Source organism: Oncorhynchus keta, chromosome 36 (assembly GCF_023373465.1).
Source record: "Oncorhynchus keta strain PuntledgeMale-10-30-2019 chromosome 36, Oket_V2, whole genome shotgun sequence".
Taxonomy (NCBI): Eukaryota; Metazoa; Chordata; class Actinopteri; order Salmoniformes; family Salmonidae; genus Oncorhynchus; species Oncorhynchus keta.
The window spans coordinates 11,125,139-11,144,007 of NC_068456.1; the positions used below are offsets into that span (position 1 = coordinate 11,125,139).

The following is an 18,869-nucleotide window of genomic DNA, read 5'->3' on the forward strand; positions in this document are numbered from 1 at the left end:
TGTAACTACCTGGCACAATGCAGGCTGTGCTGACCACCTTGGGTGGAGGAGGGCCCACAGGGATCTGGATGGAGCTTTGCTGCATGGGAGGAGGCTGCTGCATGGGATGTTGCTGCATAGGCGGGGCCTGGTGCATGGGGGGCCCCTGGTACATGGGTGGTCCCTGGTGCATTGGAGGTCCTTGGTACATGGGAGGTCCCTGCTGCATAGCATGCCCCTGGTACATGGAAGGTCCCTGCTGCATGGGAGGTCCCTTCTGCATACAAAGCCCTTGGTACATGGATTGCCCCTGGTACATGGGAGGGGCTTTTTGCATGGGGGGAGCCTGGCCATATAGGCTGCAGAAGGATAAACAAGAAGCTGAGTGACATCATCACCACCTAAATTCAAACATATCTCTACTAGTCTTATTACTTCAGAAGTTTTCTGAACTGTCATTGATATATTATATAAATCTAAATTAGGAAACTGTACAAGTACCAGTTACTCATAAGGATACTGTTAAAGGGATACCTCAGGATCTTGGCAATGAGGCCCTTTATCTACTTCCCCAGAGTCAGATGAACTCATGGATATCTAGTAGTTTGAAAGAAGTTGCTAACTAGGGCTAGCACAACTGCTTACTAGCATTGGCTCGAAGTCCTTGCGCTAGTTAGCATTGGTTCGCAAAACTACCTCTAACTTCCTTCGTACTGGATGCAGAGACATAAAAATCATATCCACGGGTTCATCTGACCCTGCCAAAATCCTGACGTATCCCTTTAACACTAATATGCCTCATGATAAAACCTAGTATGCTGAACAGCCACTTATCTCCTTCCTGACTCTGTGTCCACATATGTTTTGAATCTTACCTGGATCTCCTCCACTTCCCCAGACATGTTTAACGTAAAGGTTAGTGGGAGTTTTATATAGCAGAGACCCACAGAGCGAGAGAGAGAGAAAGAAAGACAGCCTGGTATCAGAGAGACAGTGTTAGAACAGAGAGCCTCGGTTATAGAAGTGAGGGAGATTCACAGAGCCGCCAACCGATTTCATTTGAAAGGAGAGAGAAACAGGTTTTGATACATTTGTAAGAAAGGGGAAGGTTAAAACGCAGGTTAAATGAACACTGTCAAAGCATGATTATCATCCTTAGAGTTATAAATAGAGGGAGGGGAATAAGTGTGTGTTATTTCAAAGGTGAAGTCGACAATAAGGGAAGGAAGCACACTATCCAGATGTTCTATGAGCAGTGCCATCTGGATAAGCCTCCCCACAGAAGTACCTGGAGACGGAGGCAGACTGTTGCAGACTATAGCTATAACGCAACAGAAAAGGGTCTGGGGTCAAAAACGGGTCAAACACAGTTCTTTGGATTAAGGTCATGTACACCTATACCTGCAAGATGCCGTTTATTACCAATAATGGCATCCAGTTTTTAAATATTTAATTTGCAGATTTTTCCATCTAACTTCTCCATTGTTTACTCTAAGATGGGGTGTAAATCAAGAATCATCCGATTTCTCATAAATTGTAACATTATCAGATCGCATCTGTTTCATGCTAACTGCTAGTCAGCCAGCCTAGTTTGACCACATAGTCAGCTGTGTAGCTTTTGAAGAGGGCGGCACCCAATCAGCAGTCCCTTTGAGGTGTTGGTGAACTTGGTTTCATAGTAATACCTTTGTGCGAGCACACATTCACAAAGGAAAAATGTATGTCCTAGAGAGACAAATAAAACAGGTTCTGAAAATCCAAGACCCTAACACTGCCAAACCAAATGAAATTGATACACAGCTCTGCTCCTATATACCATATTTGTATTCATCACCATCAATCAAGGAAACCATATATGATACTGCACACACACACACACACACACACACACACACACACACACACACACACACACACACACACACACACACACACACACACACACACACACACACACACACACACACACACACACACACACACACACACACACACCACTCATATTCTACACTCTGCACACAACCACTACAACTGGCTCCATTGCAAAGGCCAACACGCCTTGCAACATTAGTTAACACATCCAATCCACATGAAAGAAAAAACAATGACATCAATATTAGGAATCTGTAAGGTGAGCCAGAGGACCCACTTCTCACAAATACACGAACATGCAGGCGAGATAAATTCACTTCAAACAAGTGGTGTAAAGTACTTATGTAAAAATACTTTAGTGTCATGCCCTGATCTATTTCACCTGTCCATGTGATTGTCTCTACCCCCTCCAGGTTTCGCGTATTTTCCCCAGTGTATTTATCCCTGTGTTTCCTGTCTCTCTGTGCCAGTTCGTCGTGTATGTTTCTGAGTCAACCAGTGTTTTCCCACATTCTCCTGCTTTTTGCATTCTCCCTTTTCTAGCCCTCCCGGTTTTGACCCTTGCCTGTTTCATAACTTTGTACCTGCCTGCATGACCATTCTGCCTCCTGTGTCTGCATTTGGGTCTTGCCTTGTGCCTTGATAAAAAGACTACTTAAGTCGTTTTTTGGGGGTATCTGTACTTTGCTATTTTTATTTTAGACAACTTTTACATCACTACATTCCTAAAGAAAATAATGTACTTTTTACTCCATACATTCATTTTCCCTGACACCCAAAAGTACGTGTTACATTTCAGATGCTTAGCAGGACAGGAAAATGGTCCAATTCATGCACTTATCAAGAGAACATCCCTACTACCGCTGATCTGGCAGACTCCCTAAACATAAATGCTTAGTTTGTAAATTATGTCTGAGTGTTGGAGTGTGCCCCTGGCTATCCATAAAATTAAAAAACAAGAAAATCGTGCCGTCTGGTTTGCTTAATATAAGGAATTTGAAAATATTTTTTACTTTTGATACTTAAGTACATGTTATCAATTACATTTACTTTTGATACTTAAGACCAAATACTTTTAGACTTTTACTCAAGTAATATTTTACTGGATGACTTGCACTTTTACTTGAGTCATTTTCTATGAAGGTATCTTTACTTTTACTCAAGTATGACAATTGGGTACTTTTTCCACCACTGCACATCATAAGTTGATATAACGTTCACAGTTTTAAGCAACTGTGGTCACCACACTGGCTCCAGGAGATCCCTATAAAGTACCACTATTACATTAAAACTAAAGGGTGGATGGATGTGTTTCCTTATTTAAGCCCGCTGTTTATACAAAACAAAAATGACAATGGTTGGCTGAACGACACAAACTGAGGGAGTAATATGTACCATACTCCTTGTTATGCAAAACTAACCAATGATTTAATATTATCCTCACTAGACACTTACAAATCGGATGAGGGTATTTTACGAGCATATACAATTATTTATACGATGGTCCTCCTTTGTGTGAGTCCCATTTAAAATGTTCACATGAGTACCAAATTCTACATCATTTGACCTTTTCAGCCATTGCACTTTTAAGCAGTACATCTATCAACAGCTGCTATTGCCTGTTGCCACTAGTTATCCATTCAGTAGTTGATTAGAATGGTGCATCACAGCCATATAAAAGTCCCTTTTTCAGGACCCTGTCTTTCAAAGATAATACGTAAAAATCTAAATAACTTTACAGATCTTCATTGTAAAGGGTTTAAAAACTGTTTTCCATGCTTGTTCAATGAACCAGAAACAATTAATGACCATGCACCTGTGGAACGGTCGTTAAGACCGTAACAGCTTACAGACTGTTAAGGTAGGCTGTTAAGGTCACAGTTATGAAAACTTAAGACGCTAAAGAGGGTCCTGACATGACCCTCCAGCATGACAATACCACCAGCCATACTGCTCATTCGGTGTGTGATTTCCTACAAGACAGGAATGTCAGTGTTCTGCCATGGCCAGCGAAGAGCCCGGATCTCAATCCCATTGAGCACGTCTGGGACCTGTTGGATCGGAGGATGAGGGCTAGGGCCATTCCCCCCAGAAATGTCCGGGAACTTGCAGGTGCCTTGGTGGAAGAGTAGGGTAACATCTCACTGCAAGAACGGGCAAATCTGGTGCAGTCCATGAGGAAGAGATGCACTGCAGTACTTAATGCAGCTGGTGGCCACACCAGATACTGACTGTTACTTTTGATTTTGACCCCCCCTCTGTCAAGGGACACATTATTCCATTTATTTTAGTCACATGTCTGTGGAACTTGTTCAGTTTATGTCTCAGTTGTTGAATCTTGTTAAGTTCATACAAATATTTACGCATGTTAAGTTTGCTGAAAATAAACGCAGTTGAAAGTGAGAGGAGATATTTTTTTCTTGCTGAGTTCATCATTGATTTGCAGGATACAAATGATTGTGATTGACATTCAAGTGTCACGCACTGCTGTTCTTTGACAAACTATCCCCCAAAATCATAATGAGTCCAGCCAGTGTGTGAGCTCGCAGTTGAGCAGCGACATGCAGAGTGAGCATGGAAGAGTGTGGGATAGAGGAGCTACCATCATCACTCGATGTGGTGCGATCTCCAACTGTGACTACTAGGTGCTCAACCAAGTGAGCTACTGTCATATCAATAATTGTGTTGCCTTCACAGGGTGAACAGTCCCCATAAATGCCAATTCCAAGAGTATGCTTCTCCTTACTATGGCATGCAAAGGTCCAGACTTGAATGGGCCTGTAGGGATTTTGTGCGTTTGTTCATTTAAGAAACTGGTTGACCTGCAAATTCCAGATCAGAGATGGAATGTCAAAAATACTACTTCAGAGTAATGTTAGCTACATTCTGCATTAAACAGGCATTTTTATATTTGGGTCAAACATATTTCACCATTAATGCTGTGAAGTGACTATTGACATTGTGGAGGAAGAGGTGCAAATTAGTCAAACAAAAACTTGAGTCAGCAATCGCAAATGCTGCCAAACCCCCACGAGCTTACACAGTGTACTTAAGCAGTCTGCAGTGTACATTCTGCACATCAAACCTCGTGGACCTTTTCCTTTCCATTCAGCTGTGATGGAGAGAGCTAATTCAAAGAGCATTGGAAAGAAGTTTGTCCCTGTGCAGGCAAGCAAAACAGTTGCGCAGACCTAATTGCACTCAATAGCATGTTTCCAATTGGGGGCTGTTGCAGTTCATTTTGCACCACTTTTCAGATATAATTATTTGTATTTTCTTATGAAACATAGCCAATGTGAATAAAGCAATGCTGCAGTCATGGCCTTGCTCGTTTGATCCGGATAGTGTCCCACTCCCCAGTAAAAGTTTACATGTTTGTTTTTTACTCTCCTGTCCCTTTATTCCACACATACCTAAGCAACTCCGCACACCACCTGTCTGTGATGTGGTCAGTCTGTCTGTCAGTCACTGTGGCAGTCTGTTATGTTGCGTGTATACCTCAGGTGCTCAGTTCGGAAACCCGAGGACAGGACTTTCGTTTCGGCAAAGTGCTGGTTCGGAACCGGGTGGGAGGTGGCCCTTGCTTCTAAACCTAGTTTCTTGACGAGAGTCAACAAGAGAGGTTTGAGAGACGGTTTAGGGCTCACTCCACATACACATTGATTACTTTGAATTTCTTATACAATCTTAAACCCTCTCTGAAATACTACACTGTAATGGAAAAAATAAAGCAACACTATTTGGATAGTCCCTAATAGATGTGTTAGATACAGTACCAATCAAAAGTTTGGTCACACCTACTCAATCAAGGGTTTTTCTTTATTTTAGAATAATAGTGTAGAATAACAGTGAACACTTCAAAACTATGAAATAACACAGTTGGAATCATGTAGAAACCAAAAACAAAAGTGTTAAACAAATCTAAATATATTTTAGATTCTTCAAAGTAGCTACCCTTTGCCTTGATGACAGCTTTGCATGCTCTTGGCATTCTCTCAACCAGCTTTATGAGTAATGCTTTTCCAACAGTCTTGAAGGAGTTCCCATATATGCTATGCTGAGCACTTGTTGGCTGCTTTTCCTCTGTGGTCCAACTCATCCCAAACCATCTCAATTGGGTTGAGGTCGGGTGATTGTGGAGGCCAGGTTATCTGATGCAGCACCCCATCACTCTCATTGATCAAATAGCCCTTAAACAGCCTGGAGGTGTGTTTTGGGTCATTGTCCTATTGAAAAACAAATGATAGTTCCACTAAGAGCAAACCAGATGGGATGGTGTATTGCTTCAGAATGCTGTGGTAGCCATGCTGTGTGCCTTTAATTCTAAATAAATCCCTGACACAGTGTCACCAGCAAAGCACGCCCACACCCCCTCCTCCATGCTTCACTGTGGGAACCGCACATGCGGAGATCATCCGTTCACCTACTCTGCATCTCACAAAGACACGGTGGTTGGAACCAACAATCTCAAATTTGGACTCGTCAGAACAAAAGGACAGATTTCCACCGGTCTCATGTCCATTGCTCGTGTTTCTTGGCCCAAGCCAGTCTCTTCTTCTTATTGGTGTCCTTTAGTAGTGGTTTCTTTGCAACAATTTTACCATAGTGGCCTGATTCAACCAGTTTCCTATGAAAAGTTGATGTTGAGATGTGCCTGTTACTTGAACTCTTGTGAAGCATTTATTTGGGCTGCAATCTGAGGTGCAGTTACAGTTGAAGTCGGAAGTTCCCATACACCGTAGCAAAATACATTTAAACTCAGTTTTTCACAATTACTGACATTTAATCCTAGTAAAAATTCCCTGTCTTAGGTCAGTTAGGATCACTACTTTATTTTAAGAATGTGAAATGTCAGAATAATATTAGAAAGAATGATTTATTTCAGCTTTTATTTCTTTCATCACATTCTCAGTGGGTCAGAAGTTTACATTACAGTCAATTAGTATTTGGTAGTATTGCCTTTAAATTGTTTAACTTAGGACAAAAGTTTTGGGTAGCCTTCCACAAGCTATCTGTCGATATAGGACTCGATATAGGACTCGTTCTACTGTGGATACAGATACGTTTGTACCCGTTTCCTCCAGCATCTTCACAAGGTCCTTTGCTGTTGTTCTGGGATTGATTTGCACTTTTCGCACCAAAGTACGTCCAGCTCTAGGAGACAGAACGCGTCTCCTTCCTGAGCGGTATGACGGCTACGTGGTCCCATGATGTTTCTACGTGCGTATGATTGTTTGTACAGATAAACATGGTACCTTCAGGCGTTTGGAAATGGCTCCCAAGGATGAACCAAACTTGTGGAGGTCTACAATTCTTTTTCTGAGGTCTTGGCTGATTTCTTTTGATTTCCCATGATGTCAAGCAAAGAGGCACTGAGTTTGAAGGTAGGCCTTGAAATACATCCACAGGTACACCTCTAATTGACTCAAATGATGTCAATTAGCCTAACAGAAGCTTCTAAATCCATGACATAATTTTCTGGAATTTTACAAGCTGTTTAAAGGCACAGTCAACTTAGTGTATGTAAACTTCTGACCCACTGGAATTGTGATACAGTGAATTGTATAAGCTAAATAATATGTCTGTAAACAATTGTTTGAAAAATGAATTGTGTCACGCACAAAGTAGATGTTCTAACAGACTTGCCAAAACTATAGTTTGTTAACAAGACATTTGTGGAGTGGTTGAAAAACAAGTTTTAATGACTCCAACCTAAGTGTATGTAAACTTCTGACTTCAACTGTAACTGATGAACATATCCTCTGCAGCAGAGGTAACTCTGGGTCTTTCTTTCCTGTGGTGGTGCTTATGAGAGCCAGTTTCATCATAGCACTTGATGGTTTTTGCAACTGTGCTTGAAAAAACTTTCAAAGTTCTGGAAATGTTCCACATTGAGTGACCTTTATGTCTTAAAGTAATGATGGACTGTCATTTCTCTTTGCTTATTTGAGCTGTTCTTGACATAATATGGACTTGGTCTTTTACCAAATAGGGCTAACTTCTGTATACCACCCCTACCCAATTGATTGGTTCAAATGCATTAAGCAGGAAAGAAATTCCACAAATTAACTTTAACAAGGCACACCTGTTAATTGAAATGCATTCCAGGTAACTACCTCATGAAGCGGGTTGAGAGAATGCCAAGAGTGTGCAAAGCTGTCATCAAGGCAAAGGGTGGCTACTTTGAAGAATCTCAAATAACATATCTTTTGATTTGTTGAACACTTTTTTGGTTACTACATGATTCCATGTGTTATTTCGTAGTTTTGATGTCTTCACTATTATTCCACAATGTAGAAAATAGTCAAAATAAAGAAAAAAACTTGAATGAGTAGGTGTGTCCAAACTTTTGACTGGTACTGTATGTTCAATTAACTGTCAACATTATATTTGTATTATGTCAATACATATGGCCTTTCTTGGTCCCCTAGATAGGACACAAAACGTTTATTAACATTAGACATCCTACGGACAAACTACCATTCATCTGCTGTGAAGGCCAAAACATGGTTATCTTTGAGGGTCCAAAACATGTGTATAAACACAGCTCGGAATGGTCCAAAAACCAAATCCAGGAGTCCAAGGCAGTGGCAGTGATGACCAACAACAGAAGCAACAGCCTGCACAGGCCCAGGGCATATGTTGTGTTAAGGCTGGTCAAAAAAACTAAAACAGGATTAAGATGGATGGATGGTTATGATGATGAGGGCGTTAGGGGTTAAAGGATGATGGTTTTTGCAGACTCGCTCTGTATGACTACAGCACTCCACTGCATTGAGGCTCTCTGTTCTCACACCGCTCACAGACATGGGAGGTCAGGTCTTCCCAGTGTCTCTCTCCTCACAGGTTCCACACAGTCCCGGTGATCACAACATCAGACTGTTTGACTTACCTTGGACACTGAATATGGACACTCTCCCTTGTGAATGTACTAAACCCAAAGCCCTAGCCACTTACACACATACTGCTCATGAAACCTTTTACCGGTTTAGCTGGAACATGAAAACAAAAACACACATTTCAATCTAATGTTCAATCAATCACGAAACAGATGACAAACGGGGAAAACATCAGAACAAAACAGTCCCCCTCAACGAAGGTACACACACAAATATAGCTACACACCAATTAAAGGGAAGAGCACCCAGTTGGCGGAGGACAATAAAACCACAACAGGCAAAAATGTTCAACCCACACAGAATTACCTCTCAGGGGTGGGTTCAGGGTCTACGGGGGCAGGCTCTGGAGACTGGTAAGCAGCAGTAGGCGAAGCTGCCTGATTGGGCGAAGCAGCGCTAGCAGGGAGAGCGACATGTGTGGGGCTGGTGGAAACTGGAGCATGCTCAACAGGGCTACTGCATAAGGAGGTTAAATTGCATTGAGAGAAAACCATCAGTAGCCTGGGGCCGAAATCCATATGTAGGGCTGTGTGTATATGAACTAGAGGGTTAATGTCAGCACAAATAGACCTGTAAGGTTATATGGCCTCAATCACATGCAAAACCAAAAGCCTTGATATTGCTCAGCCCAAAGCAAGGATGTCCATCAAGGAACAAATGGAGAAAGAGTAGGAAAATAAATCAATGACAATTATTCACCAGCCTCATCTTTCAATATCAGGATTTAGTGCCAGAAGTGAGGGAAAAAAAACCTCTGCGGGAAAGAAAAAACCCTCACAATCTGCTCATAATAAGATAAAAACGAATGTTTTAACTATCGATGTTGGGTGAGTCACTGGAGAAAGAGCAGAGACTGGCAGGGGTGAGTGGGGTGATACCTGGTTGTAATTCACTCTTAATGGAAAGCTGCCTAGCTGCTACTGCAGAAATCGATTGAGCATAATGGGGAATGATTAAATAACTGCGTCAAGACGAGCGCTTCATCAACCATGTCCAGGGCCAGAGGGCACCACCTCACTATATGCTTGACATACACAGTCCTTACGCAATTAACACAGTGCATTACACATTGATTTGGAACTGTATAGTGTATCATACTAATATAATATAATCAGAGACAATCTAAGGTGTTGGGAGAGTTTCAGCCATAAACTCTGTTGGGGAAAAGGATTAAACAGAGTATTTACCAACAACAGCAAAAAGGAGAGAAAAATGAACACATGGCCTAATCAATGAGTGTACGCTACAGAACATTTGTGAATTTACTTTTAAACATGAGTGAAAATGAACAGTGGCGGCTCCCCAGATCTTGACATTTAAACACAGCTGACTTTGACATGAGGCCAAAACATTAAGTGAATGACTGTGAGAGAAGGTGGGGTTGAGGATTGGGGAGAACGGAATGAATGCAATGCCCAGGGGGAGCTACCCAGGCTGGTGCAGGTTGGGGGACAGAGAGGGTGGCAGGCATCTAGCAGCAACAGGCCTGGTGGTGGTAGACCGATGGCTGACCCCTACTCACTTCCAGCACCCTGACCTCCTCTCCTGGACATCAATCTGACCAGGAAACAGTGGTCTCAGGCGGTCATTTAACCCTTCATCACTTTCTGTGGTGAACTTTGGAGGTTAGCAAGTGCTCCTAGGTTGTGGTGATAGTGGGTCTGTCTATGGTGTGTCTCACAGCTAGATGTGTGGAGCGAGGAGTGGAGTGTTGGCATGGGAGGTGGGAGGATCAGCACAAATAGACAGGTGGTAGATGCTCTCAGTTTGAGGGACAGTTAACAGAGGAAGTGCCTTTGAGGCTGGGTACAAGGACAGGACAGGCCACAGTCACACAGATACAAAAGCCACTATCTTCAATTACTTCTGAATCCAACCAATGAAACCTATTACTAGGATAAAGTATTATAATCTAGAACACCTGATTTTAATTATTAGCTGGTTGATAAGCTGAATCAGGTTTGTTATAAAACAGGAGTTGGATTGAAAACCTACAGGAGGGGGGCTCTCCAGCAGCTGGGTTGAAGAGCCCTAGAGAGACCTCAACAAAGTCCCTTTTAGCAGATGGGAGTGTAGGAAACCCCTCTCAATTGTGTTTCAACCGGCCATAAGTTACATTAACTCATCTGGCATAGGTACAGACATCTAACTTCAATACCACTGGATCTCTATTTGAACGCAGACAGCCATGTACACAGACACAGACAGACTTGCCTCACAACAAGGGGTTTACATAACTGGGCATTCTGGGCAGGTCATTAGGTACACACTGAGGACACTGGCCTTCAAAAAACGCATTTACCCTCTTCATGCAGGATTAATAGATTGCATTGGCTGAATTGCTGGGATGTATTTCCAGATGTTTCCGGGGGAATGACTGTTTCAAGTTAGGGGCAGATTATGGATAGTGTGCTTTGAAGGCTGAAGTCAAAATCTGGTGCCTCAGATTAACAACACAAGGGGAACTACATAGAAATAGAAAGAGGCCACACCTGACAGAGATGTTCAAAATAGAAGATTGCATACATGCACCACTCTTTCATCTGCCAATGATCTATAAACAGTTTGGAATTTGAAATACTTGATCCGTAAACTAAATGACGCCATTTCATTTCTCACTTTATCTCACCGTGGAAGGGAAAAACTTGAGGACACTAATTTGAGGATAGTTTTAAAGGGTAACAAATGTATAGCGCCCCCCCCCCCACTGGTAACATCTGCTTGGCACAACTGTCAACATAGGGAAATTGTGATCTCTCCCACTAAAGCAGCTGGGTTAGTAAGGCAGCTCCATAGGCAGGCAACCTGACACCTCGCGTACCATTTCACTCTGCTCCTCATTCTCTGGGAGAGACCACTCCGCGGTAGGTAGGCAAACACTGGCGTGTGTTTGCATGATACTGGTGAGGTGGGCAGGCAAGTGCAAGGGCAGGGGAGTCTTTAGCAAGGGGGAGAGAGAGACTGGTGCGTGCTCTTACAGGCAATTAGGAGGATGAGAATTGAGATTACAGATAGTCAAGGAACGAGCAATGGGTCTAGTACTAGGTGGTTTAGAGACATCAAACAGGTATGTATTTTACCATGTTCAGCTGTCTACTGTACATCAAAGCAGTAGTACGCTTTAACCATAGAGGTTAGGATTCGTGGGAGGGGGTTGAGGGAGGGGGATGGATGGGTTACTGGAGAGCTGTCGTAGATGAGGAAGACACTGACTGACAGGTGATACAGGCAAGACTAAACACAAGGAAACACAATGATTCAGACACACAACATGAAGACAGACACAAACACATAGCTGTCCACAGGTACCCCTCACCTTCTGTGCCCTTTACCTGGTTCTCAAACGGGACGTACGGTAGGTCTACATTAACTCTACCTTCTTGATTGCCAAAAACTGTCATTAGTCCCATGAATTAAACCTACAACATAACTTCTTATCGCCTACTGTCACAAGCTAGAGGCTATAATATTGAGACAACTAGTTGGGCCCTTGAGGCTTTTGAAAACATTATAATTTTCAAAAATAATCATTAAGAAAATAGGAAGTCACGTGAGCCCCGGGACCCTAAAATGAGCATTAGGTCCCAAAAATGAGCCCTAGGTCCGAGAAGTCACAAACTGCAAAAACACAAATCCTGCCGGGAACTGAGCACACACACCAAATTACTTTCCACTAATTTGGAGTTGAGGGTGGGATGAGATAGCTATGGAGTGATGTGCCGAAATGTGATGCAAAGCAATGGCGCAGGTCCTGATGTTTTGGGATGTCTGGTGTGTCAGTTCTAGAATCTGTGATGAAAAAAAAGAGGGAGTGAGGGATAGGAGGAGCAGAATACTGAATGGAACTGAAGTGTAGAAGGAGATCTTGTATGTGGGGCGGAGACTGAGGCCTGAGTATGATAGAGGAGGAAGAGGAGGCGTGATGAATGGCGAGAGGGGGTCAGCCACCCAGAGGCACTCCAGTGCAAACACACTGTCTACCCAGCATGCATTGCATGCAGGTGGAAATATCCCTCAGGGGAGGTGAAGAAGAAGGGGGAGGAGGAATGATGCCAAGGAGCATGTCCAGGCAGGGAAGAGGCAGTTAGCAGAGATTTCCAACAGTTACAAACGGCCAGTAATAATCCACTCATCAGCCCACAGCAGAGCTAAGTAACACCAGTTCCCCTAATGTTACAACCAGACAAGCAGAGTTATCTTTCAAAGGGCTTTCAACACCTTCAAACATCGCCTCGCCGACTCTCACTACTCACATATTTGACTTCCTTTTCGCCTTTCTTATGCAGGAGGATGGGACGAAACCCAACAGGGTGTTGTCTGACGGCTGTGCTTGAATCCTGATATGATAGTCCCTAACTTCAGCCACATCTGACCTCCTTATAGTTAGCAGCTACAGAGACTCTTGCCTCATGGACAGACCATTGATATAATACTGCTTCTACGTAATAACAGACGATCAACAATTGCTAACAATTGATGGCATGATTATACTAGAGCTAATGATGGCTGAGTTCAGTACAATAATTACACAAAAAATGGCCCTGTGGAACAGACTAAATGGCATGTGTGGAGAGGAACAAAGCCCTGTTTTCTAAAGGTGTACCAATGAAGCACGTCAGTTCATCCTTCTGTGAGTCATGTGATAATTAGCCTGGTTTATTTTTACAGTGTTTCTGAAGAACTTTTCGGGATAACATTAAACAATCGCTTTGAGATTGTATTTGTAATAGATATCTTACAAAACACTTGACATGATGCAACATACAGTAGGTTGGAATTATGTATGGAAAAGGTTTTGCAAAGCCACCCGCTTGATATCAAATCTCTCCGTTTCTTTCTAGGTCAAGTTGTGTATATAACAGCTCAAATGCCAAAAGGCCTTTATCAGGAGCTTCTGTGGGGGAAAAAAATCCTTGACCAACTTGCTTAAATAGTGAATAGCCCTGCCCCTTGGTAGCTGAAAAGAAAACAGCTATTCAAAACTTTTCAATTACCAATGATGAAATTGAAGGATTACCGTCAAAGACAATGGGTGAACTTCTCTGATTGATGTCAAAAGCAAGGTCATGGTCAATATGGAATCCAATCATTTCCCTTCTGATTGAAGTCATACTCGTAATCACGTGGCCACCTGGCCATGAGCCAGATTGGAACCTATCCCTTTTCATATGTTTAAAGAGCAGTGCATTGCACAATGCAGGCAGCACTCCTAATTATCCTTAGTTTACTTTATGCCATTCATCCTCTCTGGGAAAATCTCAAATTCCTCACTTTCTCATTGGCTGCAAGGGTTTGCTGCTCTCCACACATTCCAATGAGTCAGAGCCCGGGGATAAGGAAACAAACACGCCATGTTTCATCGGTGAGGGATTCATCTTGAGATTCAATACGACGTTTGCTGATATGGGGGAATTGTTTATCCTTAACTGGACCCTTGATATCTTGTTTAAGTTCTATTTAATGGTTCCTTGGTGAAATGGTTCCTGTGAAAGTTAATAAATATATATATATATATAAAAAAACTGAAGTTTGTGATGACTCATATGTATAATTGTTTATTGTCTCTAAGAGGGTGTTGGGTTGCTATGCTATAAAGGTAGGCAACTACTTCCTCCATAACTTCCATTTAAAGCCTGTAAACTGCTACATCAAAACATCATCTCTTCTCTTTTCAGAGTAACAATCTGATATGAAAGCAACTAAAGGAACATTTTTTATTTAGTGGCATTGTTTTTATTCATACTTATCACAATGTCAAACTCAAATAGTGATAATTTACGGGTTGAAATATAATACAACTTTCTTATACAGCTGCAATTACTTTAGAAAGCTAGCATCAACTTAAATAGCCAAAATAAGAAGGGAATATGACATTGGGCTAAAATCTTCATTACAACATGTGATCAACAAGTATTGAACAACCCTCTTTCCACGAACTCACATTCCAGTATCTTTAGCCTGACCTTCTCCTCACTCACAGTCCAACTGTTTTACCTGCTCTGCACTTCTCTGGTTGCTACAGTTACGTTCGGTCTGACACATATTTTAAACCACGGCTTTTTCTGGCAGGTTAAGGATTTGAGCAGACAGGCCATTGTGCCAATTTTTCAATTTGGCAAAACGTGGACCTTTAAATTCCGTGTCAAACTTTTCCCTGTGGCGTGAGGAAAGAGAGAAAGAAAAATGGGGGGAAGAGAGAGAAAGGAAGAAAGGGGGGGTGAGAGACGGGTTAGGGACTGTGGCCTCCACTCCCCTGCCTGAGTCCTGTGAGGGTCAGAGTGCACTGGGGGCTCCCAAATCCTCAACAAACACAAATCAACACAACCCCACTGGTTGGCTCTATGATGTCCTGCACCATACTGTATCAGGGAATAAGCCCAGGCTTGAGAAATGCCTCATGAAGAAACAAAAAGGGATATTTCTGCTCTGTGTGTGTGGCAGCAACACGTTACGTGGTATTTCAGCTAGAGAAGTCTAACAGACGGCTCATCATGAGGGCTATCCGTAATCCATGTGAGGGGGACTGCAGCGTCGAAACACCTCATGCTATTCTCACGGTTGGCTCAGCAGCACATGACTCACACTCTAACCTTCAAGTTCACCACAGAGAGTGGTGTGGAGCTGGGCCCTTTGGTAGGGCTGAGTGACTCAGTGACCCTTGACCACTAGCTAACAGCAGAAACTCTGCTCTGGGATCATCTGGGGCAATTACCAAATACAGCCTTTTTGCTAGGCCACACCGGTCGCTGCTGCTAGCTGCCTACCTTGATTTCCTCAGATGTTCCACGTCTGGGTCTTGCACTAAACGGAGACGGAGAGAGAGAGAGAAGAACCATCAGTAACTGAGTGTGTGGCAGGGTAAGAGGGGTAGACTAAACTAAATTAAACAAGAACAGAATAGAAATAGAAAAGCAGCACCACTTACTGAACTCCGTTCCCGTGATGTGGGCGAGGAGGCGGAAGGACTTGGACTGCACCTGGGAGGAGCTGCGGGCCCAGTCATTCAACTCCGTGTCCCTGTCTGCAGTCTTGATCACAGCCTGATAAACTGGGGAGGCACTGTCTACCTGAGCATCTTTTACTGGGAGCGAACTGGAACCACAGAGAGAGAGCTGGCTCGTCACACTGGCACTAATTCATGCCCACCATAGCCTGACAGCAATCAGGGCGAATAGGAAATGTGGGGTGTTAATCGAATTCTGATCACAGTGTTACAAACTTCAGTCTGGTGGTGATTTTTTATTACTGGGGTATGTCTGAGTGTATACATATAAAGTACTATAACTAACCTTTGTAGCCTACTTAGATGACTAAGGAGCATTTAGGAGAATGGGGAGAGGATCTATTTCAAAGGCTCCCTCTTCACTTTAATTTGAGATGTAAAAAACAGGCTCGGTCTTGCATAAGGGGAGCTGCAAGAGAGGAGCTAAAAACTGGACATTGAAAAGCAGCATCTGCTCACACAAACCAGTGATAAAATGGTAAAAAGCTGTCAAATAGTTCCCTATTTGCAGAAGCTTTGCACGCAAAGCACTATGGCTACATAACAAACCCTGTGGCATCTTTTCTCAACAGCATATTTCAGAAATCTAATTTCATAAAATAAAAATACACATACTGTACCTCTAGCAGGAGGAAAGAGCTCAGAACATTCAGTTTAGTGTCATTATTAAACTAGTATAGTTCCTGGTATATGGCATAGCTAGTGCTGGTCAGTTGCACATTACTGATTGGGAAGTTCAGAGTATTGAGGCCAGCACTTAATGTGTTCGTCCTCCGTTCATTTCCTTTTTATATCCATATAAATCATGCAGTTCTTTTGCAATACAAGAGACTACTGACCTGTGATAATGTCGCAGCTGACAATAAAATCTATTTTACAGAGAGCCTTGAAACATAAATTATCCCTGTGTAGCCAGCAGGGCAGTGGACGCCTAAGAAACGGTTTGCTATACCAAGACAATAATAATAATTTAAAAAAATAACAAAATAACAAAATAATGATTCTGTGGTTGACCTGTTGAGCAATATCGGTTTGCAACACAACTCTGCTTTTCTAAAAACAAAATCTTTGTTTGGCATGAAAACTACTAATCCATGTCTGTTTTCCATGCATTTCAATCACAATACAATTTCAGCACAATTTTCCAACGGAATGAAAAATTGTTTGTTAGTAATCAGTCATTGATAAAGACCCACAATCCCTGAATATCAAAACACCATACTTATAGTGATGTCCTCGACAAACAGCTGCTCTGCAATCGACTCCCGTCAAACTATGACGTCATCATTGCATTACGGTGTAGAGGCAACATCCGGCAATTCTAGACATCATTCCATCAACCCACAAACTATGCCAATTGGTGGCGTGTAGAAAATTGCCATGGGTAACAAAATCTCCAATCAGAGTGAGGATGTAGTGGGTTAGCAGTGAGGGGTACGGACGTAAGGAGGGAGGAGACAGCACACAGGCTGTGCTCTGTTGTCACAGAGAGGTCTACTTACGCCAAGGGGGAGCCGGCTGGGACTTCCTCTCTGTTCGGCAGGGAAGGGGTGGGGCGGGGCGAGGTGGGGCAGTGGATGGATGGATGGAGAGGGGTGGGGGAAGCAGCATGGCATGGTGGGTGGGATGGACAGTGCGGTGATTGGGTTTGTTGAGGAGGAACCGAGGAAGTGAAAGAGGGAGGATTAGATATGGGCCCCATAGCGGAAGGAAGGCATAGAATGAGACCCTCAGCTTTCGTTAATCTCACCAAGAGAAATTTCCCTTTTCTCCACATATGAACAAAACAATTTTTCTGGTTATCAATTTCTAAAGAAAGTTCTCTGTTTACATGAAGCATGTGTGTCTATATATTTACATACATTGATACAAATCAAGAGTTTACAGTCCCTTTCATTAAACTATACATTTTGTACTGGGATGTGTGTACTGGGATCTTCAGGTATTTGAAAGACAATTATGAGTGTGGGTGAGGGTATGTAAAAGGGTGGCAGGTAGCCTCGCGGTTATGAGGGTTGGGCCAGTAACCTAAATGTCGCTGGTTTGAATCCCAGAGCAGACTTAGTGAAAAATATGCAGATGTGCCCTTGAGCAAGGCACTTAATCCTAGTTGCTCTGGATAAGAGCATCTGCTAAATTACTCAAATTCAAAAAGATCAGGGAAGGCTTGGTGACTAAAGGTGATTGGGTGGCTTTATGCTTGAAGGTGAGCAGCATGAAGACATTCATAGAATGGATGGAATCTAACAAATACACTTGAATATTGCAACAGGTGACCTGCATTTGTAACAAGGAATATAGATCAATTAGCTGATAACGTCACGAAAACAGAAGTCAGCATATTATTGTGATTCTGGATGGCCAGATAGCTACCAACAATGACAAGAAACTGCAATGTCGGGAATCGTAAGTGGCTCGTTTCAACTTGTTCTTGATACCAGGTCTTGTTTTGAGGTGTTGACTGATTTCATGCTAAAATGGCAAAAATTCGCTAGCTAACTAACTAACTAACAACTGTAACAATGAATTTGAGAGACAAGAAGTGCTCATTGCGCAAATGTACAGTACCAGTCAAAAGTTTGGACACAACTACTCATTAAAGTATTTTTCTTTATTTGTACTATTTTCTACATGGTAGAATAACAGTGAAGACATCAAAACTATGAAATAACACATGGAATCATGTAGTAACCAAAATAATTGTTAAACAAATCAAAGTGCAGTCGCAAAAACCATCAAGCGCCATGATGAAACTGGCTCTCATGAGGACTGCCACAGGAAAGGAAGGCCCAGAGTTACTTCTGCTGTGTCTTTGTGAGACGCAGAGTAAGTGAACGGATTATCTCCGCATGTGTGGTTCCCACCGTGAAGCATGAAGGAGGAGGTGTGATGGTGCTTTGCTGGTGAAACTCTCTGTGATTTATTTGGAATTCGAGGCACACTTAACCAGCATGACTACCAAAGGATTCTGCAGCGATACGCCATCCCATCTGGTTGACCAAACACACCTCCAGGCTGTGTAAGGGCTATTTGACTAAGAAGGAGAGTGATGGAGTGCCGCATCAGATGACCTGGCCTCCACAATCACCTGACCTCAACCCATTTGAGATGGTTTG

General features: G+C 42.7%; 1 protein-coding gene across 11 annotated transcripts in view; it reads right to left on the reverse strand.

Moving 5' to 3' along the window:
• The window catches only part of LOC118369399 (LIM domain-binding protein 3-like), a 65,942-nt gene that overhangs the window by 6,362 nt on the left and 40,711 nt on the right, over positions 1-18,869 (reverse strand). For 5 of the 11 annotated variants that reach the window (XM_052498477.1, XM_052498476.1, XM_052498484.1 and 2 more), the window contains 3 exons: positions 15,676-15,842; positions 15,515-15,551; positions 10-338 (listed from right to left, as the gene is read on the reverse strand). In XM_052498477.1, coding sequence (XP_052354437.1) covers positions 10-338; positions 15,515-15,551; positions 15,676-15,842 — 533 coding nt within the window. Of the gene's footprint in view, positions 1-9; positions 339-9,056; positions 9,207-14,460; positions 14,905-15,514; positions 15,552-15,675; positions 15,843-17,255; positions 17,286-18,869 lie in introns of those variants that run through there. The other 6 variants (XM_052498487.1, XM_052498485.1, XM_052498480.1 and 3 more) reach the window with 5 other exon arrangements.